The sequence below is a fragment of the Pseudopipra pipra genome, chromosome 8, assembly GCF_036250125.1.
Source record: "Pseudopipra pipra isolate bDixPip1 chromosome 8, bDixPip1.hap1, whole genome shotgun sequence".
NCBI lineage: Eukaryota > Metazoa > Chordata > Aves > Passeriformes > Pipridae > Pseudopipra > Pseudopipra pipra.
In genome coordinates this window covers 20,642,071-20,667,078 of record NC_087556.1, presented here as the reverse complement: position 1 = coordinate 20,667,078, position 25,008 = coordinate 20,642,071, and the positions used below count along the sequence as shown (strand labels likewise).

Sequence of the window (25,008 nt, the reverse complement as noted above, 5' to 3'; positions counted from 1 at the left end):
TGCTAGACTGTGTCTTGGCGTCATGTCCACTCCTATTCCCCTCACCAGTTTCTGAGAAGTGAGGGCATAAAATACAGAGTTTGCTTTTATTCAGTGCCCACAACTGCAAATTATGCAAAGACAGATCTTTTTGTAAAATCACAATCTTGAAAAAAAAGAACATAATGCAAAAAAAGAAAAAAAAAGTCCCCAAACTCAACGAGAAACTAAAGGAAAACCCCACTGTAGTTAATTTAACTGTATTTCCTTCCTTTCCTCTTTTACTGACTCCGGTTCACTGCATTCAAAGCATCGAATTGTAGAATATTTTGAATTGGAAGGGACCCACAAGGATCATCAAAGTCCAACTCCTGGCCCTGCACAGGACCATCCCCAAGAATCACACCAAGTGACTTAGAGAATTGTCTAAACACTTCTGGAACTCTGTCAGGCTTGGTGCTGTGACCACTTCCCCTGGGAGCCTGTTCCAGTTCCCAACCACCCTCTGGGTAAAGAACCTTTTCCTAATATCAAACCTAAACTTTCCCTGGCAGCTTCCTGCCATTCCCTCAGGTCCTGTCACTGGTCACCAGAGAGAAGAGATAGTGTTTACCCCTCCTCTTCCCCTCACAAGGAAGTTGTAGACTGTGATGAGATCTCCCCTCAGTCTCCTCTTCTCCAGGCTGAGTGAGCAAAGTGACCTCAACTGCTCCTTGTATGGCTTTTTCTCTAGGCCCTTCACTATCTTCAGCATCCTTAATGCAGCAATGCTTAAGTTACAGCTGTCTACTCAGAAATCTCTTTCTTTGTCTTTCCTGATGCTTCCATGCTAGTGTGCTGCTGCAGTGAACAAATCTTTCCATTTCTTGCATTCTCAAAGCAGTTCCTGTTTTTCTTCCTTATAGTGTCCCAGGCAAAAGATGAACAACACTTGTGAACCAGACCACCCTGAACATGCCTGAACCACCTTATAGTAAATACTGCATTTGTCAAGTACTGGACAAAATTGTAGTGGTATTGATTACTGTGTGTATGTATTCTGAGGAAGGCTTTCTCCCTGCCTCTGTCCCCGTCCCCCAAGACAACACAATATTTCTAGTATCTGAAGTACACTTCAGCTTGTACCATGGACTGTATTCTCTTATTTTCTAGGCAGTTTTTTCAAATACAGAACAACATTTCAGCAGACTGGGGATATTTTAAGGAATTTTTCCATTACAAAAAGTAGCATCTCAGCAGTCGAGAAATTCTGTTTAAGCACCATGTGAAAATACATAGAGAGAGCAAGAAATGAGCAAGTTAAGATGAAGAGAACACTGTTAACCCCTGATATTCTGAACAGTGTTTACTGAATTGCATGTATTTCGCTGTAAATGTGTGTTTATAGCTCCACCTTTCTTGATGATCAGTTGTCAAAACAGCCCTTTACTTCTATTTCTCGAACACAAATGCAAACCTGCACCAAATGGCTGTGTTTTGGCAAGAGTTCCTTCAGGTGATGACAGTTCTTTTTCTCCTGTTGGTAAAGCTGCAGGCAGGCTAGATGGCAAGTGCCATTGCTGAAACTGCTGTCAGTTCTGCTTTGTGGGGCAGTTGTTGGCTTGCAAAGCCACCTGAAGGGTGACATTCAGATACATCTCCAAATACTGTTGAGTATGAAAAACATGTGTATGTACAAGTATATATAATATTTTATTTTATTTTATGGCTGTTCATACTTTAAGAATGTTGCCCGTTAGCCAAAAAAGTTGGATCATGAGATGCTGGGAGAGAAACCATGGGAATTTTTGAGTTTGATGCCAACTTGCAAAACTGCAGTTGCTTCCAGATAACTGTTTCAGTATTTGCTGCAGTGCACCTAGAGATACACGCTGCAATGGAGTGTCATGACAAACAAGAAATCAGAGAAGCTCGAGATAGGTAGTGAATCTCTTGCAAATTTCAGTGATGGTACAATTTAGTAAAGCTTGTGGATGACTGTTTGTCATCATCTACTTCATCTTGAATAGTAAGTTAGGAATGGAATTTAATTGACCACAGATTTTATCTGTAGCCCTACTTGTTCTTATAAAATACCAGAACTCAGTGAGACACATAGCCAAAAATTTGATCAGATCTCTTGGCTTGTGCTTATTTGGTCACAGGCAGCTAAATACCGTGAAGAAGATAATGTTCTAAGAGTCTAAATGTCTAGCTTTTGTACTCCAAACACTGAAAAATACTTACCAAAATGTTCAATTTCTTGAGAGGACTTCTGAAGGCCTCACCTATTGGATTGCTAAAGTGAACAAGGCTTCTCAGTGAACAGAGCTAAGAAATAGTGCAGACAGAGCAGACCTTTCTGCTGTTCACAGCATCGTCTTTGTCAAACACGACAAAGATATGGGGCTCTGGCATGTCTTCTTGATAATAGAAACACAATAGAAAGAAAAACAAGTGTATACATTATTCTAGGCATAACAGAAAATGCATTCAGTGTTTATATTTCAGTTCTTGTAATTGATACGTAATCAGAAATTGTCGCAAGAGATTCGTATATTAGAAAGCCCAGGAATTAAAGATTTCTTTCTTCCTGAAAATCAGAGAAGTATACACACTAAAATTGTGGTACCTCTTTCTTTCTCTTCCATGAAAGTCATGTAGGAATTGTCAATCTTTGATCTTTTTGAGTGTAGAACATTTGTAGTGAGACACAATTGAACCCTATACTTGGTCACATCCAGTCTCTCCTGCTGTTACTTTCTTTATTTGTTTTAAATGTAATTTTGTAGCTGGAAGCTTTTGAACCCGTGCTTAATGTGTGATAACATTCAACTTCTGTCCTGGAACAGGTTAACTGTCCTGAAACCAACAAATGTTGTAAAATTGCCAAAAAAAAAAGGACATTTACCAATTTTTTCTTTTTTTTTCAGAAAAGGTGTTTTTAGATATCTGTAATTTTGCCAAAGGGTTGACTTTTTGCAGGGAAAGTTTGAGTTGGATTGACATTACTTAGAGATGTTTGTTAACTTGCTGTTTAGTATAAAATATTTTTCCTTTTAGGCAGTCTTTCATCTATATTTTGTTGCAATTAAAGTAAAATATTTTTCAAAATTCTAGTTGGTGGCTTTAGCAGTAGCAATAGAAGATAGGATACAGCCATTTTTGCTGTAGATCTTAAAGTATTCTTTTATTAAGAGATCTTTTTTTTCCCTTGACATTGCAAATACCCATCTGTACCGAATCTGGTCTCTTTCTGTCTTCTGAACTAAATTTTATTGTGAATTTCTCTGCAGAGATCCCTGAGCTTTGTGAGTGCAGAAAGGAAGCTGATGAATGAAGCCCTGTAACTGGCTTCAGTAGTGCTGTAAGCAATAAGTGCACACAAGCAAGTAAACCTTCTCAGAGATGGGATCTCTGGCTTAGGCAGTGCTGTGAAATGGGAAATTTGGAGCTAGTTTAAGTTGGAAAGCTGGAGTGCTTTTCCAGGATGTCCAAGTGTCTTTGCACCTGGAATGATTACTCAGACTAGATAACTGTAAATGAAGAGTGGAGTATTGGCTGTACTAAATAGTGTGATTCATTTCTATTTTTGCACAGGAAGACTTATTTTTGAAACTATTGAACTAGATTAAAACCAAGGTCAGTAATTATTCTGTTTTGGCCTAGAAATCTGTGTGGGTTCTCAAGACTTGCCTTTAAATCCCAGATCAGTGGCAGACCTTTTTTCCTAGATTTCATCATTTCTGCAGATCCCAATTGACAGTTGTTTGTTGCAACATCTTTGAAAATCAAGTGATTAACAACATTATTCGTGGAGTATTTAAATGAGTGGTTCTCTCATGATGAATTAGGTCAAAGATAAATGTTGAAAAATATTCATGTCCAAAGTGGCTTTTGTATTTGTAACTAAAAGAAATGTTCCTTGGACTACTGGCCTCACTCTTGTTTAAGCAGAATAATGTTGGGTGGTGCTTTTAGATTACTTAGATGAACAATTTTTCAGGTAAGAATGTTGGGGAAAGTAATTTATTGATAGAAAAGTCATTACAAAATTTGTTTATTTCTACTTCTAATACCTTTTTTTCCAAAAGGTGATAATAGTAGGGAGTAATAGGGGACTATTCTTTCATTTTTTAAAAAAAAATCATTACAAAAAAGCATTTCGTAATCTATGAATTTGTACTTTAGCAGTGATCTTGAAATGTCGTGCTAATCATTGTGGCTGTTGTCATAACCTGAATGAGATAAAGCTGAGAAAACACAAAATTTCAGAAATTTGACTGTCACTGTCACCTCTTTTTTAAATTTTATGAGTAAATACTCCGAAGTGTGATGCTGAAGTGCCATTTTTTAAGACGTAAAACTGAAGTATTGATCAACTGTGCATTAGTGCCTCATTCTTCTGTTCTGAGCAAATTCTTATTCTGGTATGTGTGTTTCTCCTTTCAGCCCTCTCCCCTCCATGCAAGTTCACCTGACATATTAGTTTCTTTCTGCCAAAAGTGCTTTTTTCATAACAGGCTATATGCTGTAATGGACTATTCCATGCTATAGTTGTTGAATTACATAGTAGAATAAATACATGTAAAAGCAATTGGAATGGTCCTTGGTCATGTCTTCCAAGGGATCGTTGTTAGCTTCATTTGGTTAATATTAGTAAGGGTTTTCTTCTAAAAAAACAGAGCCAAAATGAAAAATCACCATCAGAATTTCCTCATTTTAATGTAATTTTTTGTGGAACAGAACAAATTTGGAAAGAGCAGCATTTCCTGTGATGCTAATTGTGTTTAGACTTGTATGTTCTGTAAAACCTTTGTGTTTTCAAAGGAGATACTTAAGTGATCTTCAAGGCATACAGTCCTGAGTGTTACTACTTGTTAATATACCATTCTGGTTTACAGGCATTTAAAGTTCCTTTAAAAACATGCAACAAAGGAAGGCTTTGTGTCGCGGGAAGGCTGTGCATGGGCTGTCAGCAGTCCTCCATCACAAAAACACTCTGTGGGTGAACAGCCAGGAAATCAGACTGAAATGCATAGTACCACCCGAGCATACACACACACCTCTTGCATTTCAGCATTTCGTTTTTGTCGTTCAGGATATATTGATAGATGTTTTTAGAGAGAGTTTGGACAGATGAAGTAAAATATTAAAGCCCCATTACACCCTGTTTTCTCTTATTTTTATAGTGTACCAATAAGCATCATTTTTCATGACTATTCTTTGTGATGAACTTCTTTGGTACACATATTCTTTGTTATTATAATAAAGTTAGAGAAATTAAGCTTGCCCTCTTATAATGGGAATTTTTGGTGGGAATAATTCCAGTTTCGGGGTTTCATATGCACTAAGCAGCTGCTTGATGTTTGGCAACATGATAACATGCCTCCAAGTTTTAAGCTAAATACCTGTGGGAGAAAAAATATGAAAAGAGAAAGAAAAGATCACAATAAAAGATGCATGTATGTTTAAGTAAGAAATCAGAACAATTATTTTTTATGAACTGCCATATCCAATATTTGCAATACAGCAGCACCCTTGAACTCCAGCTAAATTTTGGGGAAATATCTGTTGTAAACTGTAGGGCAATAAGGAGCTACGGTGTTTAGGTTCCTGCCATTTCTGCATGGTAAGCTTAATGTGTATGGAGTAAAGGACATATTGCAATTTGCAGTTGCAGTGATGGTTAAACAGGAAAAAAGTAAGAGAAAAGTAAGGAACAGTTTCAAGGCCACCATGAGTTACTTGTTCTTATAGTTATTTTTAAAGATATTTTTAATATCTTGACAAAATATGTCTGTTGTCACTGTAAGAAAGTTTTATTGCCTGAAGGTTATCAATAAGTTAACTTGCAGATACCATTTTAAGTTACTACAAGCAAAACTAAGGTTTTTTTTAAAGTAAAGTTTTGATGATTTGTTGCATACATTATTAAGAGCTGAAAAATCTATTTTTCCATTTATTTTCCAAATATGGACTTGGTTGTAGGATGGAATTCTGCCTGAATTTAATCTTTATTTTAATACTAATTTTCATTTTTGAATTTGAGGATGGAGATTTTTTTGTAGTAGTCTGAAAAATTTTATGTTGAAAATAATTTTCATTTTCCTTTTACTTACCATTAAAATCTGCCTAAAAAAATAGAAAAAAGTAAAAATCTATTGAAGCCATAGTATACTTTCATTGGAATACTGGTGTACGTGGAGTTTCCTATTTCAGCTTATTTCTTATTTTAAAAGTATTTTGGGGAAAAAAAAAGATAAAAGAAAAAGTGTTAGAATGCATGCTTTTATTGTCCAAAGTAAATCTTGAAGTACTATAGTTGCGTATAAACGTTACCATTTACGTGTGCTCACTGCAGTGCGTTTAATACCACGACACTTTTAGACTCAGATACTGTCCCAAGTTTCTTGTGAGTTATTGCTTGATATGTAGTAGGTGAAACATGGCAGCATCAGACTGCAGATGGCCTTGAAATCTTTAATTGGATATGTAAGGCAAAAGTGAATCAAGAGTGATATGCCCTTGTGAATCGTTGCTTTTTGACAGGTAGCTGTTGGTTTAGTGCTGTATTTTACTCTTTTTTGTTTGCATTCGTGTTTAATTACGTTAGTAATTCTTTGGTAGTGCTATGGATCAATATAACTCCATCTGCGAGGATGAACTTTAAGCCCTGGCTTGGAATAAACTTCTCTGTCTCCCAGGCAAGGTTAAGTTTCCCCAATTGCCTGGTGCAATCTTTCTGAGAGGTGATTTCCCCTATCAGTTACCTGAGGGATATGTTGCTATTCTGATTGTTTCAGTTCTTTTCAGTGGCTGACAAGTATACACATTGTATTTTTTCTGTCTTTTTTTGTAACCTCATCAGTGTGCAGCAGAGGTAACACATGCAGAACTTTAATACATGAAAACAAACAGAATTTGAAAATGTTAGGTGAAGTGCAGAGTCTTTGGAGACAGCTAGTGCCCTGAAGTCTACTTTATACAGAAGAGATTAACACCATTATTCTATGTATAATCTCTCCAGCAAAACACTGTCGCCTACTTCTGTCAACAAATGGTTTCTTTGCTTTGGCAGCTGAAAGAAATTTTAGTTGTGTAGGCAACAGAACATGCCTTTATAAGTTGCAGAACACAATTTTAAAAATATTTTGGATGGTAACTGCAGTTTTGAGAAGTTAAATTATATTCATTAACTAAATATTTTTTTAAACAAGCTAAAAAGACTAATTATGTCTGCTGTGTGTGACACACTCATAATCCAGGCATAAGGCAGGTTTACTATTTCACAGTACACCTTTTGAAAAGGTACTGTTCCTTGCAGACACTTACTTGATTAAAAGATCTGCACATATCCCATCCACTTTGAGTGCACTTTCTTTCTGAATAATGGTAGAGATGTGTTCTTGCTGATAGTCCATAAAATTCATATACCAAAAAAAAGAAGATAAAGATGCTCAAGCAGAGGTGTAATGTTTCTAGAAGCCTCAGACCAAACAAATTCTGGAATGTTTGCAGGGAGAGGAGAAAAAAGATATATACCATGGCATTTCACTGTGTAAGGCTACAAAAGCCATATTTTAATGGAATTGAGTTATATAGCCATAGTCAACATGTGAAAGTTTTGATTTTTATTTTATGTTAATAAATATGTCAGTGTTCTCTTTCAAATAATTGAATTATATTACTAATTAATAAATATATTTTCAATACAAAATTTTACTGTTTTCCCCAAGAAATGGTTAATACAAAAATTAAAGCTAAGATAACAAATGTGTGCTTTAATATACTGGATTGTATTTGATTTTCTGCAGTTTATTTACCTGGATGAAAAGTAAACATCATCATTCACGACTTCTGTTACTGGAGGGTCAGATCCCTTGTGGGAGCAGGGCATTCGAACCCTCATCAGTTACAGGGCAGATCCCAGTCTTAGGACAGAAGTGGATGGGTGTGCACATCCCTGTACCGGGAGCCACTTCACTCCTTGGATACATGGCTGGGCACGTGTATGTCCTGTGGTGAGGGTGCCAGTGCCTCTGACATGTGGTGTGTACGGACTGTGCAAACAGTTTCTTATCATCTGACTGAGCACATGTGTGCTTGCTTTGTAGGAGTGGATGCTGTTTTGCTGTTTCTGCCATGTTGATGGATAGCTGTAATTTGTTTATGTGTGGGGAAGGATGGCAACGAGAAACAAGGCATTAATTACAAAAAACTGTCATGAAGTCATCAGGTTATTTCTTCTGTACGTGTAAGAACTGATGGGGAACAACCTCATGAAAATTGTCATAGCACCTGTCAAAGTGACAGTTACAATGACCTTTCCCTGTATTAATTTTTAGTTTGGTAGTTTGCACTTTGTAATTACAAAGCACAGATCATTGAAACAAATTCTTAACGTTAATCAGTAAGTCAGCATACAAGAATGAAAAGAATCAAGGCTCTCCTTGTACACTAAATGAAAAGATTTCTTCCAGATTCTTGCTTTGATCATTAGACTCCTTTAAATAAGCAAACATTACTTAGTTGCTAAGCCACAGGCTGCAGTTCATTAGTGTGTTATCACAAATATTGGAAAAAGAGTACTAAACCAATATTAGATGGAGGACCTGTGCGTAGGCTGGAAGTAACGCAATGAACGTGACACCAGAACATTTTGAAAGAGGGCTCAGAGTGCTTAAAACCATTTCTGTTTGCAAAACCCCACCCCACTCAACAAGAAAAAGTGCCAACCCTGAGTTGATCTGTTTTTTCTGCTACTGATATCTTTAAGAGTTTTCTGGAAGGACAGTAGATTTAATAGTCTTATAAGCAATTTTGTGCATATTCTTTGTTTTAAATGTCAACCAGGTATATTGATGTGGCCTTTTTTTAGTCTAATGGTTATCCTTAAAACTGGTTTTCATTAGAATGCTTGTAACCATAGATTGAAAGCCAGAATGACATCTTATTTAAATACCCTTTTTGGGACTCCAGCTCAGAATCCTAACAAATCAGTTGTGGATACATAGATCTTGCAGGTTGTTCAACTTTACAGAATGTCATGGTCATTTGGAACTTTTTGGTGTTCTTTGTATTATCTTAAGCAAATAAACTAACAGTCCATGCTTTTGCATTCTTCACAGATCTTCAGTACAGTGAGAGAAGAAGAGGAGGGAGCAGAAGATATTTTTGAATATATTCCTCATCTTCGGAGAAAGCTCCCAACATTTATTACAGTCTGTATTTGCAAAGATGATGGGTTTTGTGTAAAACCATGTGTAGCAGATGCTTACTGTCAATATCGTGCCACTTTACAGAGGACTGCACTCTCTAACTATATAACTGGTGCTTTACTAGAAGCAACTACATCATTAGGAGCAAGAAGTGGTCTTTTAAATATCTTTGGAGGATCAACTGGAAGAACAATGCTTAAAGGTAATGAAGATTTTTTTTTGACCCCTATCCTCTTTAAATATAGGGTGAGTTGCAAAATTATTAATACTATATAATATTCTGTAGTTTATGTACTCATACATGAAGTTAACAGTTAAAAAAGGTTTTCATGTTTTCCGATGTTTTCCTTTGCAATCATTATGTGTCATAATAACTAGATGTGTTAGTTTAATAAACTAAAATGCATGCTAAACTGAATAGATTCTTATTGCAAAACAAACACCTTTTCAGGTTTTTTTTCTTGTTGGAATCTGTTCTGCCTGCATCCAAATTTAATGCCTAAGCAATTGTTTTTAGGGTGTTCCTCATTTGCCAAGTGCTCTTGCTCACGGGCTGACTTAGTTCAGGACCTGAGAAAGGAGTATGTACTCTATGTGGTTGTTATTGTCATTATACAGCTAGCTGTCAGCATAGCACTGTGTGGTTAAGTATGTACAGTTCACTACTGATTTATTGTTGGTCTTTTCTTGGATACATCATCTTTCTAGTATTGGGTCATTTCAAATACTGCAGGTATTGTGTATTTGGAAAATGCCAGTTGGAGGATGGATGTTGCATATTAAATTTCCATGCTGATCATCTTCCATATGTGATTTAGTTTGATCAATTTTGGAAGTTAAACAGACAAAAGAATTCTTGGTACAAATGCATTGCATTAAAAGATGGTTTTGCACAGAATGTACATTATCGATTAATTTTTAATTAATGCCTAGAATATTTCATAAGTTACTCAAGCATTTGGAGATTTATCGTCATCTGATATACCCTAACAAAAGAATGTTGTATGTCAGTCATACAATGGTAGAAGTGATGCTTGTGGATATTATGGTTTGCCCAACTTTAACAGGAATATGACAAAATCAGTGCATAATTCTCAGTGTAGTTGCTTAACTAGTGCAGATACTGACCTCATTTTTTCCAATAATGGTATAGCTTATGCTTGGATATGGTTGTCTTATTTTTATCCCCAAGAGTGTCCCTCTCTAGTTTTAATTAGTCTCTCTTTAGATGAATCAAATGGGAGAGAGAGACACTAAAATACTGTAAGAAGGACAGGTACAGATGGCAAACTGTAGCATCTGAGTGAATTTCAGTAGCACGTTGAGCAATGTTACTAAGCTTCACATACACTCATTGTCTGTGGGAGACAGAGATATGTACAGTACAGTGTCCTATTTTGGTAGGGTTTTCCTTTTTATTTTGTTTGGGTTTTATTTGTTCTGGGCAGATGAGTGCTTTAGAAGAAGAAGTATATACATTCCTCTGACAGCTCGGAAAGCAAGGTTAAAAGAACTGAGTCATGTGCTTCAGAACTGAGCTTTGAAACTGGAAGCAGCAGCAGACACCCTGATCTGCTGATATGGCTGCATCTTTTTGTGGAGGCTGGGCTAGTGACTGCACATGAGTGCTCTGTGTACCAGCACACTTTGCACTGCACACTTTGGGGGTCTCTGTGGTGGCAGAGAATGTGGTGTACATTCTTATTGTTGGATTCTGAACCAAAGGATGTGAGACATTAGAGAAAAAGCCGAGGTCTGGAACTTGAATTGCAATTCCACTGACAACCTGTGTAGATAGGAGAGATTGTATTTACTGTAGTGGTCTAGGCATGATTTACTGTACTGGTCTCTGTTAAGGAAGAGATATGCTGCAGCTTTAGGATATTGAAGTTTCCTGATGTGGAAGGTTCATGTTCAGTTATACTGTGATCCTTTCTAAAAGCATTTACATAGTGTTACTTGATGATGTTACTGTCTGAGCCATTAGCATTAGCAAGGAACCCAGCCATATTCTGAATTCAGAGTTGCAGTTATCATTCATGGGTGTGTACACTTTAAGAAAGAAATTGTCCTGTCCATATAGATTGATAAAAAGATTATTTGTATCTGTTCAGCATCTTTTCTTGTGGCTGGATTTAACCTCAAGCATAAGCTAATGGTTGTTTGGAGGCACTGAAAAGGGAATATATTGATTCTGGTGTGGTTAAACAGTTGTTGTGGTTTAACCCTAGTAGGTAGCACCATGCTGCCACTTGCTTCCCCACAGTGGGATGGAGGAGAGAATCAGAAGAGTAACAGTGAAAGAATGCATAGATTGAGCTGCAGACAGTTCAGTAGATGAAGGAAAAGTTGTGTGCACAAGCAAACCAAAATAAAGAATTAATTCACTACTTCCAATCAGCGGGTAGGTGTTTAGCCCTTTCTGTGAAAGCAGGGCTCCATCATGTGTAACAACTTCTTGGGAAGACAGAGACTTTAACTACAAATGCCCTTCCTACAATTTCCCCCAGCTTTTATTGCTGAGCATGATGTATGGTATAGAATATACATGTATATGCATATGGTGCAGAATATCCCTTTGGTCAGTTGGTGTCAGCTGTCCTGTCTGAGAAACAGAAAAGGCTGAAGATGTGTAAGCACTGTCCAGCGATAGCTGAAACATCCCTGTGTTATCAACAATGTTTTGGTCACAAATCCAAAACCTCTTCCTTTTCTATTACCAGTAAGAAAAAGAAAATCTAGTTTGTGTCGATCTCTAGTACACCACTATGAGGGAGAATGAAGTTTTTGTGGTAAGAAAGTCACAAACCATGTAGTAAATTAGAGCTCTGACCAGTAACTTACGTTCTGATGCACGGGGGACAGAGTGGGTGGACTCCTGAATTCCACTGAATTGCTCTAGTGGGCAGCCCATGTACACACTGTGTGGCAACATATCCAGTCTTATTCTGGAGTCATGCAATATGAGACCACGTATGAGCCATTTCACTACTTTTCCTTCAATATGTTTACAATTTCTGGAGATGAAGTTCAGCACTCTCTTGCACAGTCTGTTTAAAAAGGAGCCCGTAACTCTAATGAGAAGTGCCTTCATGATTTAAAAGGAAGACTTCTCAAAAACTTTATACTCTCTGTAGTTAGGACTTTTATGTGACATCTACCCTGGAAATAGGGACCCTACAAACAGCGAGTCCCTAATGCTGGGATAGTCTCCTGGGTTTATGCCTCTCTAGCACCAAGCACATTGTGAGTTCTTTGTGTTCAGTCCTTCAGGAGTTACTTAGTGACCTGTGCAATGAACCTTACAGTCACAAGCAGTCCAGCTCCAGGGAATACTGTTGTAAGGTTTTGCTTGGTAGCTAAAGGCCTTAAATGCTCTGAGTCCCCAGAGCTAGGGTGGTTTTGTGGGCAGATCAGCCAGTGTTAGTTCCACAGAAGGCTTCCAAACATACCAGACCTCCTAAGCCAGAATTCCCAGTCACATGGATCTGAGACTAAGAGTCTTTAAAAACTCATGGAGGGCCTGCTGTGTAGGAGACTCATCTCTTGGACCTGGAGCAGTGAACCTGCAAGCCCTGCTCTCAGATGGCTCACAGAGCTGTCAGGCTCCCTGACTGAGGAGCTGCGACTCTGGTCCTGGTAGCACAGGGACAGTCTAAGAGTGGACTCCCGGGAACTACAGATGCCTGGAGTTCCCACAGCTGGTCAGTGACATTCACATCCTTGTCAGCATCTTTGTTGCTACAGAGAACATAATTTTCACATATGAATACTGAAGATATTTAGGCTGCACTGTTTTAGTACGTCTGTGTGTAACTCAGAATTTTTGGTTAGCAAAAAGTTTTGAGAGTGTCTTTCAATGGGATTTGGATTGAAACCAGATTTTTTTTCCTGTAAGAAGGAAATCCTGTTTCTCAGCCTGTTCTGTGTCTTAAAAATTGATTGTTACAGAAGTTTGCTCATAGTTGTGAATGGGCCAGAACTTTCACTGGAATCATATTTGAGGGGCCAGTCATTATCACAGTGTATATGGTGTTGACATTTTTATATAGAAAGTGAAAAAAAAGGTTTGTGTCTTAAAGAAGGAACTAGAGTATGTGAAAATGTTTGTACTTTACATTTGATACCTAAATCTAGAGTCATAGTTGGAAAGAAACTTGTAATCTTCCCTCCCCTGCACCCCCAATAACTTGTGTTTGTAAATCTAAGAAAAAGGAAAGGGAAATAGAAAGAGGTGTCTGAGGATGGAGCAGACTGCAATCATTTCGTGTCAATATTCTTTTCACTTTAGCTTCTTTCAAAGCTGTTCAAGTCTGATGCTACTCTCTTTGATATAAATCAGACTAAGTGTTTGATCATTGTTTAATCTTCTAGACAAAGCTCAACAGGACTTGTTAAATACACAACAGCAGTTTTTGACCAGGAATGGAAGGAAACTAATTTGTCAGGAACATGGAGGCAGACTGCATTGATCTTAAGAAAACCTACTTAATTCATCCCACAGAATTTAGAGATTACCCTTTTTCTGTAATCAGACTTTGCCACCTGCAAACAGGCAGCAAACAGGTGCCCAAGTCTCTGGGGCTTTTTCCACTGCTGTTTTTTGTACCCTTTGCACGAGGTGTATTGTTACAGTATTGGGGAAATTCCAGGGTGCCAGAAGTTGGGGCAGTTGTCTGATAGCTGTATGTCAGTCATGGTGATAACAAGCTTGACGTACGCAGATATAGAAAGGCCAGCATGATTTAGCTGGTCTGTGTGTGTTTGGGCACAAAGGTTAAGACCCCCTAGAGTGAGGGATAAATCCAAATGAGCTGAAATTAAGACCTGGAAAGACAAAATGTGTCTTAGGCTCAGAGTCTATGGTAAGAATATGAGTCATGCAATACACTGTAGGAGAGGAAATCAAATACAGAAGATAGATCACACGGTATGTAGATAATGTGGCCTGAGGCAAGAGTGTGAGTCAGGTGACAAGGATTTTATGCCTGCTGTGTTGCCTCCAAGATGTATATCAAGAAGAGCAGGAACACGTACAGATCACCTGGTTAGGAAGAGAATGAAGGGGACATAGCAGGAAGTACAGATCAAGGCTGAGATGGCAGGATGGAGGAGGAAGATTTTCGAGGACAGCTGTAAATCTAGGGACATCTGGGACTATCTGGAGCTGGCTATGATGATTGTCTCTGTAAACTGGCAGAAGGAAAAGATCACTGCCATCAGTCTCTTGAACCTGTCACTCTCTGGCCAGGCCTAGTTGCAGCCAGATTGGTCAGAGGGGTAGTAGAGAAAGACTTAAGGAGGATCCTTGCCAATATTAATTTAACAAAAATTTCCTTGAATCTATCGTGTTTAATACATTATAGGGACAAAAATTTAAGTTCTGCCAGTATAGCTTGTCTTGCCCTTATAGTCTTCTTTCTGGGTTCAGTAGGGTGTATTACTGCAAGATAGGCACATAATTGAACCAGGCAGTAGATTGAAGTTAACCAGTATAAATAATCTAAGTAAAAGAATTAAAAATATTTTCATCTGTAAAATTACTCCTTTGGGCATAACAGGTATCATACTCAAGATACAGGAAGGTACATGTCTGTATGGATCTGGATATCCTAACCTGTGTAAGGGCTAAGCTGTTAAGAAGCAGAACTGAGTTTCAGGTGATCTTATATAGATTTCAGTTCCAACAGTACAATGTTGCAGTTTTGGTACATTGATGATCCTTAAACTTGTATATCTGGGTCTCAGCTTACAGCAATATTTTTGCCAGTAGTCTACAGCTGTTATTTCTACCACAAGAAAGTAACGAGTTTAAATACATCAAATGAGTCTGTGTTATTAGAGGCTTGTTGTGAGGAAGGGAATGAAGAACATGCTAAGGTCTGTGGATGAAGGCTGAGAGAGCAGAAGTTTGTGCAGAGTGATATTTGTTTTAAAATCAGATTTTTTTTTAATGAGGACTAATTAGTTTTTAGAAAAAATGAAATGGGATTCTAAGTGCAGATAGTTAATCCCTGAACTGCTTATTATTGTTTATTATTTTAAAGATCTGAACATTTCTTTGAATGGGCCTTGTAAAAGTAGTGTCCCTGGGAACTTCTAAAGTGCAGAATGGAACTTTTTTGGTATGTTTATGTTAGCATGTCAATCATGAGCATAAAACCCCAAGGACTCAAGCATTAAGATGACTCAATAGTCATCTCGAAGATTCCCTTGAAGTCTTGTTTCTAGGAAACAAATTAGGAGAAAAATCCACTTTAGTAGGATAATGCTGTTTTATTTCTCTCTAGATGCATTTTTTTTTTGTTAAATTCTATGATATACTGTACAGTTTTCTTTGCAGAATTGAAAACATTCTGATTTTTTTCTTTAGGTTTTCAGATATTTGCTTTTATAATTAGTGAAAAATTTTTTAGTATTGAACCTATAATGGCGAGAAATGTTTAATTTGATGGTTTATTTTGTATTTTTGTAGTCAAATAGCATTAATAAAATTGATAGCATTAATAAAATTAATTTTAAAGTTCGATATTGTATCCCCATGGGCATCCTTGTATTATCATATTTAACAGGCGTTTTTCGGAAATCTAAGTGTACTGGTTTTCAGCTGGAAGTTGGAAACAACACTAAATGGTCATTCTTCCAATTAAGAAAGAATATGCTTGTATTGTCAATGAAAAAATAATGGTGTGTTGGCCACGTTCCATGATCATTCCTCCAGTAGAGAGTTTTCAGACAAGACGTATATTCCGCCGTATAAACAAAGTGTCTCTGAGTGTACTGCTCACATTCCAGTTCTGCACGGATCACTCTCTCACACTTCCTGGGAAAATGGAGAAAGGTTCCTTGTGGCAGTATATTGTTTTTCAGTCTTGTGTACTCTTGCAAATTTCATAACAAACTTTTCACTGATGTAGTCCTGCTGCTCGTGAAAGTGATGTAAACTGTGTGTAGACAAGGCTAAGGTTAGAAGGAAGAAAAGAGGGCATAAAAATGCTTGGTAATGATGGTGGGATCAAGGCAGAGTTTTGGTGTCTGCTTACTTTATGAACATTGATGCAGTCTGAAGGCTATGCTGTCTTTTTAATTGCCCGTTTGTAATTTCTGTACGGTTAATCACACTTCTGGAAGCCTCAGGGAGTTTTCCTCCTTCTTTGCCTCTCAAAGAAAGTGTTTTGGATGGTTGCCTAAGTCATAGCCCATTGTCCCATTAAAGCTAATGCTATTGCCTTTTATTAGAGTCACTAGTGCAGAGAGCATAATAGCTGTAAAGGTAGGGCATTTGCTAATAAAGTAACCAGTGTCATGGTTTTTGTAATGCTTCAGCTGAAGTTTCCTAAAACAAAAGTAATTCCGTTTATTACTTTTGGCCTATTTAAACAACACCGATATAAATATAACTTGTACAAAAGCTTGGGTATAGGCTAACTTATTTCTTAATATATTTAAAGACAAAAATCCAGCAGAATTAAAATCATTCTTGTTTATAACTCTGCTGTCAAAATCCAGTGCTTTTAGTCTTAGCAGGATGTATGCTCATCCTTAATTTCTAAACTTCCTTCCATTCGAATCCTAGTGTTTCAGCTTTTATCTGGGGAGGTGGGTAACCTGACCTTTCGGTGAGCCAGCCAAATGCATGTCTTCTTCATGGCTTACACAAGGCATGTCAGTTATGCATTTTGCCACAGTTTGTAGCTTTAAACTGAGCAGCTGTTGCCTGACTGTTAGTTTGGACAAGTGCAGCGTGCAGACTTTTTGTGGTACTGGAAGTACCTGCTCTTCTGGCATTTTAGGAGGAATCTAAGATTCAATGGAAGGCACGTTTGCTGGTAAGATTTGCCTTTCTGTGGCCTGTAGCACACGGTTCTGATTATATGTAGGTAGTTAAATGACAGTGATAATTTTATTTCCAGAGTTAAAAGTAAATTAGGTGGCGGTTTTCTAATCTAATGTTAGATCTGTAATGGCTGTGTTCAATAACAGTGTTTTAAGGACACAAAACTGTTTCTAGGTGGAAAAAGAAGTAAGAATTTAATACAAACGATGTGAAATAATGTCTTAAATGTGTATTTTGTATTTCAACTTGCTTGAAATGGAATGCAATATAAATATTTTAAGTAATTTAGGTAAAGTGCTTTGCATTTATTCGATTCACACTGCAACTATTTCGATATTAAACTATGTTGTGATACATTCCTTTGTTTCTTATTTCACAAAAAACAAGTGACTATTACGAAAAATGCTGGACAAAATATAAATGTCAGTACTTTTAAAAGTACTGGAACCAGGTAATTATTTTTTCCTGAAGTTTATAGATGACTCAAATGTTATAAGTAAGTACTGTGTTTTTGAATGTAAATCCACTGCTGCTTTTTCCTTGCATGGGCTTTTCTTCCTAGATCTTCCATATACAAGTTTATAACTTGCAACCAATTTGTTTTTTGTGGTTGCTTAAGGCAGTTCATTTTTTTCCCCTTTCTGAATAACATGAGTGCATAGCAGCATGCAAAAGCAATGCTTTGCTACTAATTGGTCATAAAGAAATTTACACTTTTTTTTTTTAAACTTGCATGTGTAACTTGAATGAATGTTCATATTATTTTACTCTGTGAAAGGAATGTCTTTTATGTGGTAACACTCCCATTTCCCTAATCTGGCTGTTAACTAAAGGCTATGACAAACATTCGCCATTCAAAGTGATATCATCCCATTCTAATGGAAAGGTTGTCTTGGTTGTCAACACCGTTATTTTCACCTCAGTGATTTAGACAGCACAGAAAAAAAAAGTGCCCTGATATCTGTATTAATTGCAAAATAATGATGTTTTTAATCTGTTTATTCAGTGAATGGTAACAAATCTGAGATACCTTGTAATAGTACCAGAAAGGAAGGGAAAATTATTTTAATTAATTTCAAGTCAGAGCCTACCTTTGATAGGCTGTTTTGTAATGGTTTTAACTTTGGTTTGAGATAGAATGGTGTAAGAATTTTTCTGAAAAATAAGATGATATGAGGATTTTTCTTAGGGCATAATTGGTTTAGTTTTTATTTAAGGGGCTTCATATTGACATAGTTTTCTGATGTTTAAGTATTTCCTTTGGAAATAATGGTTATGTATAAAAGAAGCATTGCTACAGATTTTAATAATTCTGAAATAAGTGATTTGCCAGTGAGATTTATCAAGCACTAACTGAAAATATTTCAAAGCAACAATAAAAGAACTAGAAATAAAATTTGATGCTAAAAGTACCTTTAATTTCTTCTCGTGCTTAATTTTAAGGGCTCTGCACAGTTGTACAGCAATTATATATTTGTATCCTACATTTCCTGTGGACTTGGTACAACAGATTTCATGCACATTTTCAGCTTTCTTTATGAAGTGTTGAGGTCTTCTAGGGATAGATCTGATGCTGTTGCATTAGCTCTCCTCTCTTTGCCACGATCCACGGGCAGGAGTGGTGTCCTTTGAGAGCGTTTTTCTTTGAGGTGGAAAAAGAATTCTCAGTCTGGAAAAACTATTGCTTCATATGCCTTGATTACGTTACTGTTAGCTTTGGAAAAGATTTGATCTGAAATTGTTCACCTGCTCAGATTTATGAATCTCTTCAGAGAAATGGAGCAAAAATTTCTTTAACATGGACATTTCCTTTTAAAAGTGGAGAAGTTACTGAAGTACCATAAATATGGTACTTATTTTAAAAATTCTTATAAGATTTTTTTCAAATAAATTGCTCTTCTTCTGAGTTTCTAGAAGTTTCAAATGGGAATTCAGAAGAATTCAGATTTGAAACACTGTTAGTCTTTGGGACTTGGTCCCAAAAATAGCCATACCTAAAGCCATTAAACTACATGGGGTTTTTTTCTACTGAACTTTGTGTTCAGGAAAATTATTACCATTTCTTTCTACCTCCAGCTATGGAACTGCAGCCACTGGAACTGTATTGAGACTTTTGCAGGTCTCAGAAGGGCCAAACGTGCCAAATGTCCAAGTTTATTTTCAGGTGCCCAATAATCCTGAGCTGCACAAGGTCATGGTAGAATTTGTAGGTTAAAAAACTTCATATATCTTTTTAGAGATCTTTAAAATGTTGTTTTTATTGGTGGATAAATTAAACAAAATATAGTGTTAGCAGAACTGCAAAAAACCATTATGGCATTAATAATTCAAGCAAAGAAACCAGTGCAGTAACTAATTTAAACTTAAAAATATTTTTTAAGTGATTTGTGTGGTCAGAAAAGAATGCTTTTGCCATATTTGCTGAGAAGAGTCAGTTCTGGGTTTGTAGTAATGTAGGCACTTGACTGAGAAAATGTAATTAACATTTTAGAAACTTACTTGTGATGTCTGCTTTAAAGCACCATGAAATAGCTTTGTTATTATTTAAGTTTAACAGTGTCTTCAATTTGACAGAGAAAATGAACCTTAAAAGTAGAATTTTTTTCTAGGTTGTAGGTCTTCATACTATGCTGTTCTGTAACTGCCATGAAGTAGAAGGGATCAAATTAGATCACACAGTTCATGTTTACCTTATGGGTACAGAATTTGTGAATGTAAACCTCCTAACAGCTATCAACAAACCATTCAAATATGTGCACTGAACACAAAAAAGGAAGAGGTGCTGGCTTCAGGTACTGGTTGTTTTGAAGATGGTGGTAGGATTTGCATACAAGCTTAGTGTATTCAGGTATTTTCCATAACCATATATAGAGTGATATAGAGTGAATTGCTCTAAAAAAGAGAACAGGGAGAAGAAATGAAAATATATTTAGAATTCTTGTTTGCAGAGATAGAGCTAGAATAGAATTAGAATAACCACTGTGTCAATAACTAGGATTTCTGTGTGCTCCCAACCCCCTAAAATATGAGACTTTTTTTTGTGCAAAAGAAACAGCCAGATCCTTCAAAAAACAAAATTTCTTTTGAACATCAAAAAAAAAAATAGTCTTGTTTTGCTTGTGTGGAAATATATGATTTGAAAAGAACAAATGTAGATCAGCTTTGGTATGAAAAGTTGATACTTTTTAGTTTGAGAATATAATTTATGCAAAAGCTATTAACTGATGAGCCAAAACACATGGATAAACTCAATATAAGTTCATAAGCATTTTAGTCACTCAAATATGAAATAATTTTATCCAAAATTTTATGCAGAAAAATGGTGTTTGACATGCTCACTTTTGCAAAAATATGTTATTTTTTAAAAATACTGCTTATGTTTAAAATGTTATGTCTTTTAAAAAAACATACTTTGTGCTTTCCATGAGCCATGTAAAAAGTGTGACAGTGGTAGTTTAACTTTTCTGTTTTATTTGACTTGCAGCAGACTCTTGAGAACTGTGTTCCTACATATTTGATCTCTCTCTCTAATACTGAAAGTTAAAACACTGCGTGTTGGGTGTCACAAACAAAACAAAACAATATTTGCATAGTTTGGAAATACACTGCATTTTTTATAAAAAAACCCAAAATTACTCTCGTCGCATTACTTTTGCCTGCCACAATGAATGGAAGTTACAGGTGCTTTTTTGATGGTAGAATAAGCTTAGTATTATAATATTTTTTTTCTCAATAATAAGGATAATATCAAAATTTATAGAGTCATGAAGGTAACAGTGTTCTAATTGTACGGGGCAGAAAATGTTATCACTTTTTATGTCAGCGTGGGAGGACTGGTGAGAAACAGCCTGAAAAAGCACTTGTTGGTTGCAGGGCATCACAAGCTGTCTGCTGGTAAGTGTGCCAGGTTGTGATTATATATTTGCTCATTTACTGGGAGGCAAAATTAAGTATCTCATATGTTAAAGCCATGCAGTACAGTCCTCTGAGCCTTGTTATTGTAGACTGCCCAGCTTTGAGCAGTTTCTATAGAGAATGTTCAGGAGTTTACATGCTAATCTTCAGATAGATGATAATTACTGTAAAGAGAAAATAATCAGTTTTCCATTATGTCTTCTGGGAGTGGGACAAAAAATGGATCTGAACAGAAAGCACCTCACCATAGGTGTTGTAAGGGAAGGGGGATTTGACAGAGGAGGGGTCCAGTCAAACTGAAAGACTTCTTTTAGATGTCACTTGAAGACAATGGACACAGGTGGTGTTGGCTGCCATAACTGGTAGGACAGAAGCAGCAGATGTGGTGAGAAAAGACGTGCATTTGACTGAACACAGGCAGTATAATTTCCAAAAATATTTCAGAAATCTTGAGAGGAAAAAAAGTTGAGTGATTGCATGGGTGATGGCATATCAAATTTTAAAATAGGAGGTCGATAAGAGCACGTCATTTGGGATAGTAAAACAGCTCATAGAATTGCAAAGTCAATGGAGACCTTTAGCTGGGCTGATGTTCTTTTAGGATGTCATTTAATTAAACCCATTTGTCTCTATTCTAAATTCAGTCGTTGAAGGGCTGCAGTGCTATCCTACAGCCTTCAGAGTCTGCCTTAGAACTATCATCCACATGCACAGCTTTTTCCAGTGGTCAGTGACGCTCAAAGTCAAAGAAGGGTGACATTTCTAGTTTGGGTTTGTCTGTCATTAAGGACCAACTGTTTGTTCTTGTTATGCATTTTTCTGCTGGATTAAAGTATTTAAAATCTGATATATTTCCCCTGTTGTAGATGCTTATATATTCTACTACAGTAAAGTCTCCTCTCAATTTTACTTTATTGAACTAAAGTTATGCATTTCTGATCTAAGTCTTTCTCTGGGTCTCACTGTTAAAGCCTGGAATAATTTTATAGCTCTCTTTGCATGCTCTGTGGTTGGTTTTTGTCTTTAAAAATATGGAAAAGATGATTGTACATTATTGGTGTCATCACTGATTTATGTGAGAGGACCTGTTTTTGCCACCTCCGTTCTTTCCACCACCGCCTCCTAAAAGCTCATAGAAAACACTTAGTTTTAGTGTTCCATCTTATTTTTTCAGAGCCATTGCCTTTAGGAAAGCAAAACTCCATTCCATACACAGGATTTGCAATTCTTGTATCTGGAATACACTAACTTGACTACTTCTTATTTCACTGCTTAACTGAGATTTGTAATGTAGAATGCTGAACTGCCATGTAAAAATTCTGGAATCATTTGTGTTGGAAGGGGCTCTGCTGATCATCTAGTCCAACTCTACACAAAGCAAGATTGATTTATTTTCCTAGTTGTTCTATTTTCTTACCATATTGGACAATATCGTTGACAAGGTTGACCCAAACTCCATTTTAAACCTGAACTGCAGTACAGGTAGCAGTGTAGGAAGGAACACAAAGAGAATTGTTAATTTTTTTCTATGTACTTTTAATGAAGGAATGAATTGCATTTGAAGTCTTCAGGTTAAGGGAGATTTCTTGAAAATCTAAGGAAGGTGCTAGTTTTGAGTTTGTTTTTGGATAGCAAAATCACTAACTTTGAAAGTTTTCATGTTAGGAAAGGACTGCAAATACCCTTTCTAGTATAATCTGCTAAAGCTAGTGACAAAGACACAATTCATTAAAAAGTCTTATGACTGCTTGGAACAGCTTTTATGTAGCAAGTGTATTAATCCTGTGAAAGCCAAATGGAATAAATACTTTCATTTCTTATAAGATAACTCGTTACAGCAGTATAGCTATCCTCTGTTTACTTGAACACAATCTTGTATAACCTTATCTTTGTTAATTTAGCTTACACTGATTCCCAAATGACATGAACTAAACAAAAACAATTATAGAAAGTAGTTGCTTATAGCAGGGTTTAGTCTAAGCAGAACTAGAGCAATTCACTACTGAGGCTGTAAAAAACCTGCATGAATGAATAAGTACTTGAAGAATTTATATTTGAGGTAGGAAGAAGGGACTTATATTGAGGCAAGTTGTAGATGTTGAAATCTCTGTTAGGAAGTTAAGGTTGATTTAATACTTTATGTAGTCTATTTTTTTACTTCTTTTGACTTTACAGACATGTGCCTGACCTGTTCTCTGCTGTCTGCTGTATTCCACTAATCCCTATATGGCTTAAACTCCTGCGTCGTAGAACAGACTTCAATTCTAGGGCTAAATCACACAGGCTTCTCCACTCTGTCATTTAAATACATCTGAAAGAAAGAAACAAAGTCTTCTCAGTTTTGACTTCTTGGCAGTTCTTGTTATTGTGCTGAGAGTTCTTGTTATTGTGCTGAGTGCTTTTCCTTAAGCTACATGATATTTTTGCTGTCTCAGGACTATAGATTCTTTCTTGAACTTCAGTTTTAATAAGCATACCAGCATTTCCCTTGAGATAGATGCATGCTTTAGAACAGCTCTTCAGGGTATCAATGAATTTCAACAGGCAACATAGCTTGTGTGGTTTGTGTCTGTTAGCCTGGTTAAATCATGACTATTGGAATCGACTGAATAGAGAGAGCTGATAGAAACCGAGTGGAAATAAGCCAAACAGTCTATTAAGAAGTGCTAAAAAAATGGTGATATATATATAACTGCTAGGTCATATTAATACAATGTTATTAATATTATTTTTGAAATTGAGAAATAACAAATTGAGATATTAAGATGTTAGCTGTGGTTTGTGAGGAAACATTCTTTGTGATTAGGCCCATGAAATTTGCTGTAAGACTGTACAGTTCAACAAATAATTCAGCTTGAAATATGTTTTTGCAGATCGGTTTTTACATACTGATGTATAGCTCTAGAAATAATTTAACCAAAGAAATTAAATTTACTGGATCTGAATTTTAAGTAATATAAGAAGTAGTATCCAGAAGAATGATTTGGTGGTTTATGTTCTGCTTTCCACTATGAATCCTTTATATAAGTGGATACTTAAGGTCATTTGGAGGAGCTGAGAATCTTATGCATATTTTGTTGATTGCTATAATCTACAGGAATTTTAGGATTTCCTTAAATGGAAATTTTATAAATTATATGTTTATTCTGTCAGTAAGTTCTTTGCTTTCTGGTAATTTTTAAATGTTCTAGTTTGTTCATACAGCTATGTTTTCTCACTTAGTGAGGTTTACCTTTTGGTATAGAAGTAGCAAAAGTTTCAAGGATTTCTAGTAAGCTTAAATTTAGGTTCCCCACTGTATTTCATGGAAATTAAAAGATGCTCTAGCATTTGCTGGCTTACATATACAGGTGAATTTTCCTTTTGACTACAGTAATTTCTTATGTGAATTTGTGAAGATTGACCTTCACATGAACAGAACACATTTGCTGACTTTTTTTTCTGGATATGGTAGAGAAAGCTGTCTTGATAGCTCACCAAGAAGATGTATGGAAGGATCCAAAGAGTGAAAGATGTATTATATATGACATGTGGATGCTCAAACCACATGGTACTATGAAGAAAAATATTAGAATTTTGTAGAAACTAATTTTTTACTAGGCAAAAAATGTCTGGTTTTGGTGTTGGTTTTTTTTTAGTTACTTGATTGGAATACTAATTATTTCTCCTGGAAGTATTTTAAATGTATGCTAAGAGCTTTAATTTTCTACAGAATACAGGTTATAATCCTTTTGACCAGTTATAATCACAAAGAATAACACATTTTCTTAATATTTGCTATGTTTCCATTTCTAGACTTCTTGGTTGTACTGTCAAGAAAAGCATTTAATTTGATGGATGTCCTTTCTATTATAGTTGGACATGTTGCACTTGAAAATCTGTTACTAAAACATATATGCAAACTTTCCCTTTGACTCCACAAGTAATTACATCAATAAGTTACATGTTATCCCAGCTAAACTGCTTCTTGTATGTAATCTTACAATTTAGCCTGAATTCTGGGTTGCTCTCAGTAAAATCCATGGATGCCTGGTAGCTCACCTGGCCATGTCCGTGCTGCACGGCAGCCGTGGCTCT

At 36.3% G+C, this 25,008-nt stretch overlaps 1 protein-coding gene across 4 annotated transcripts in view; it reads left to right on the top strand.

The window, feature by feature from the left end:
• PLCE1 (phospholipase C epsilon 1) overlaps positions 1-25,008 on the top strand; it is a 149,663-nt gene that overhangs the window by 55,054 nt on the left and 69,601 nt on the right. For all 4 annotated transcript variants that reach the window (XM_064662890.1, XM_064662888.1, XM_064662887.1 and 1 more), the window contains exon 3: positions 9,090-9,381. In XM_064662890.1, the coding sequence (XP_064518960.1) occupies positions 9,090-9,381 (292 nt within the window). The remainder of the gene's footprint in view (positions 1-9,089; positions 9,382-25,008) is intronic.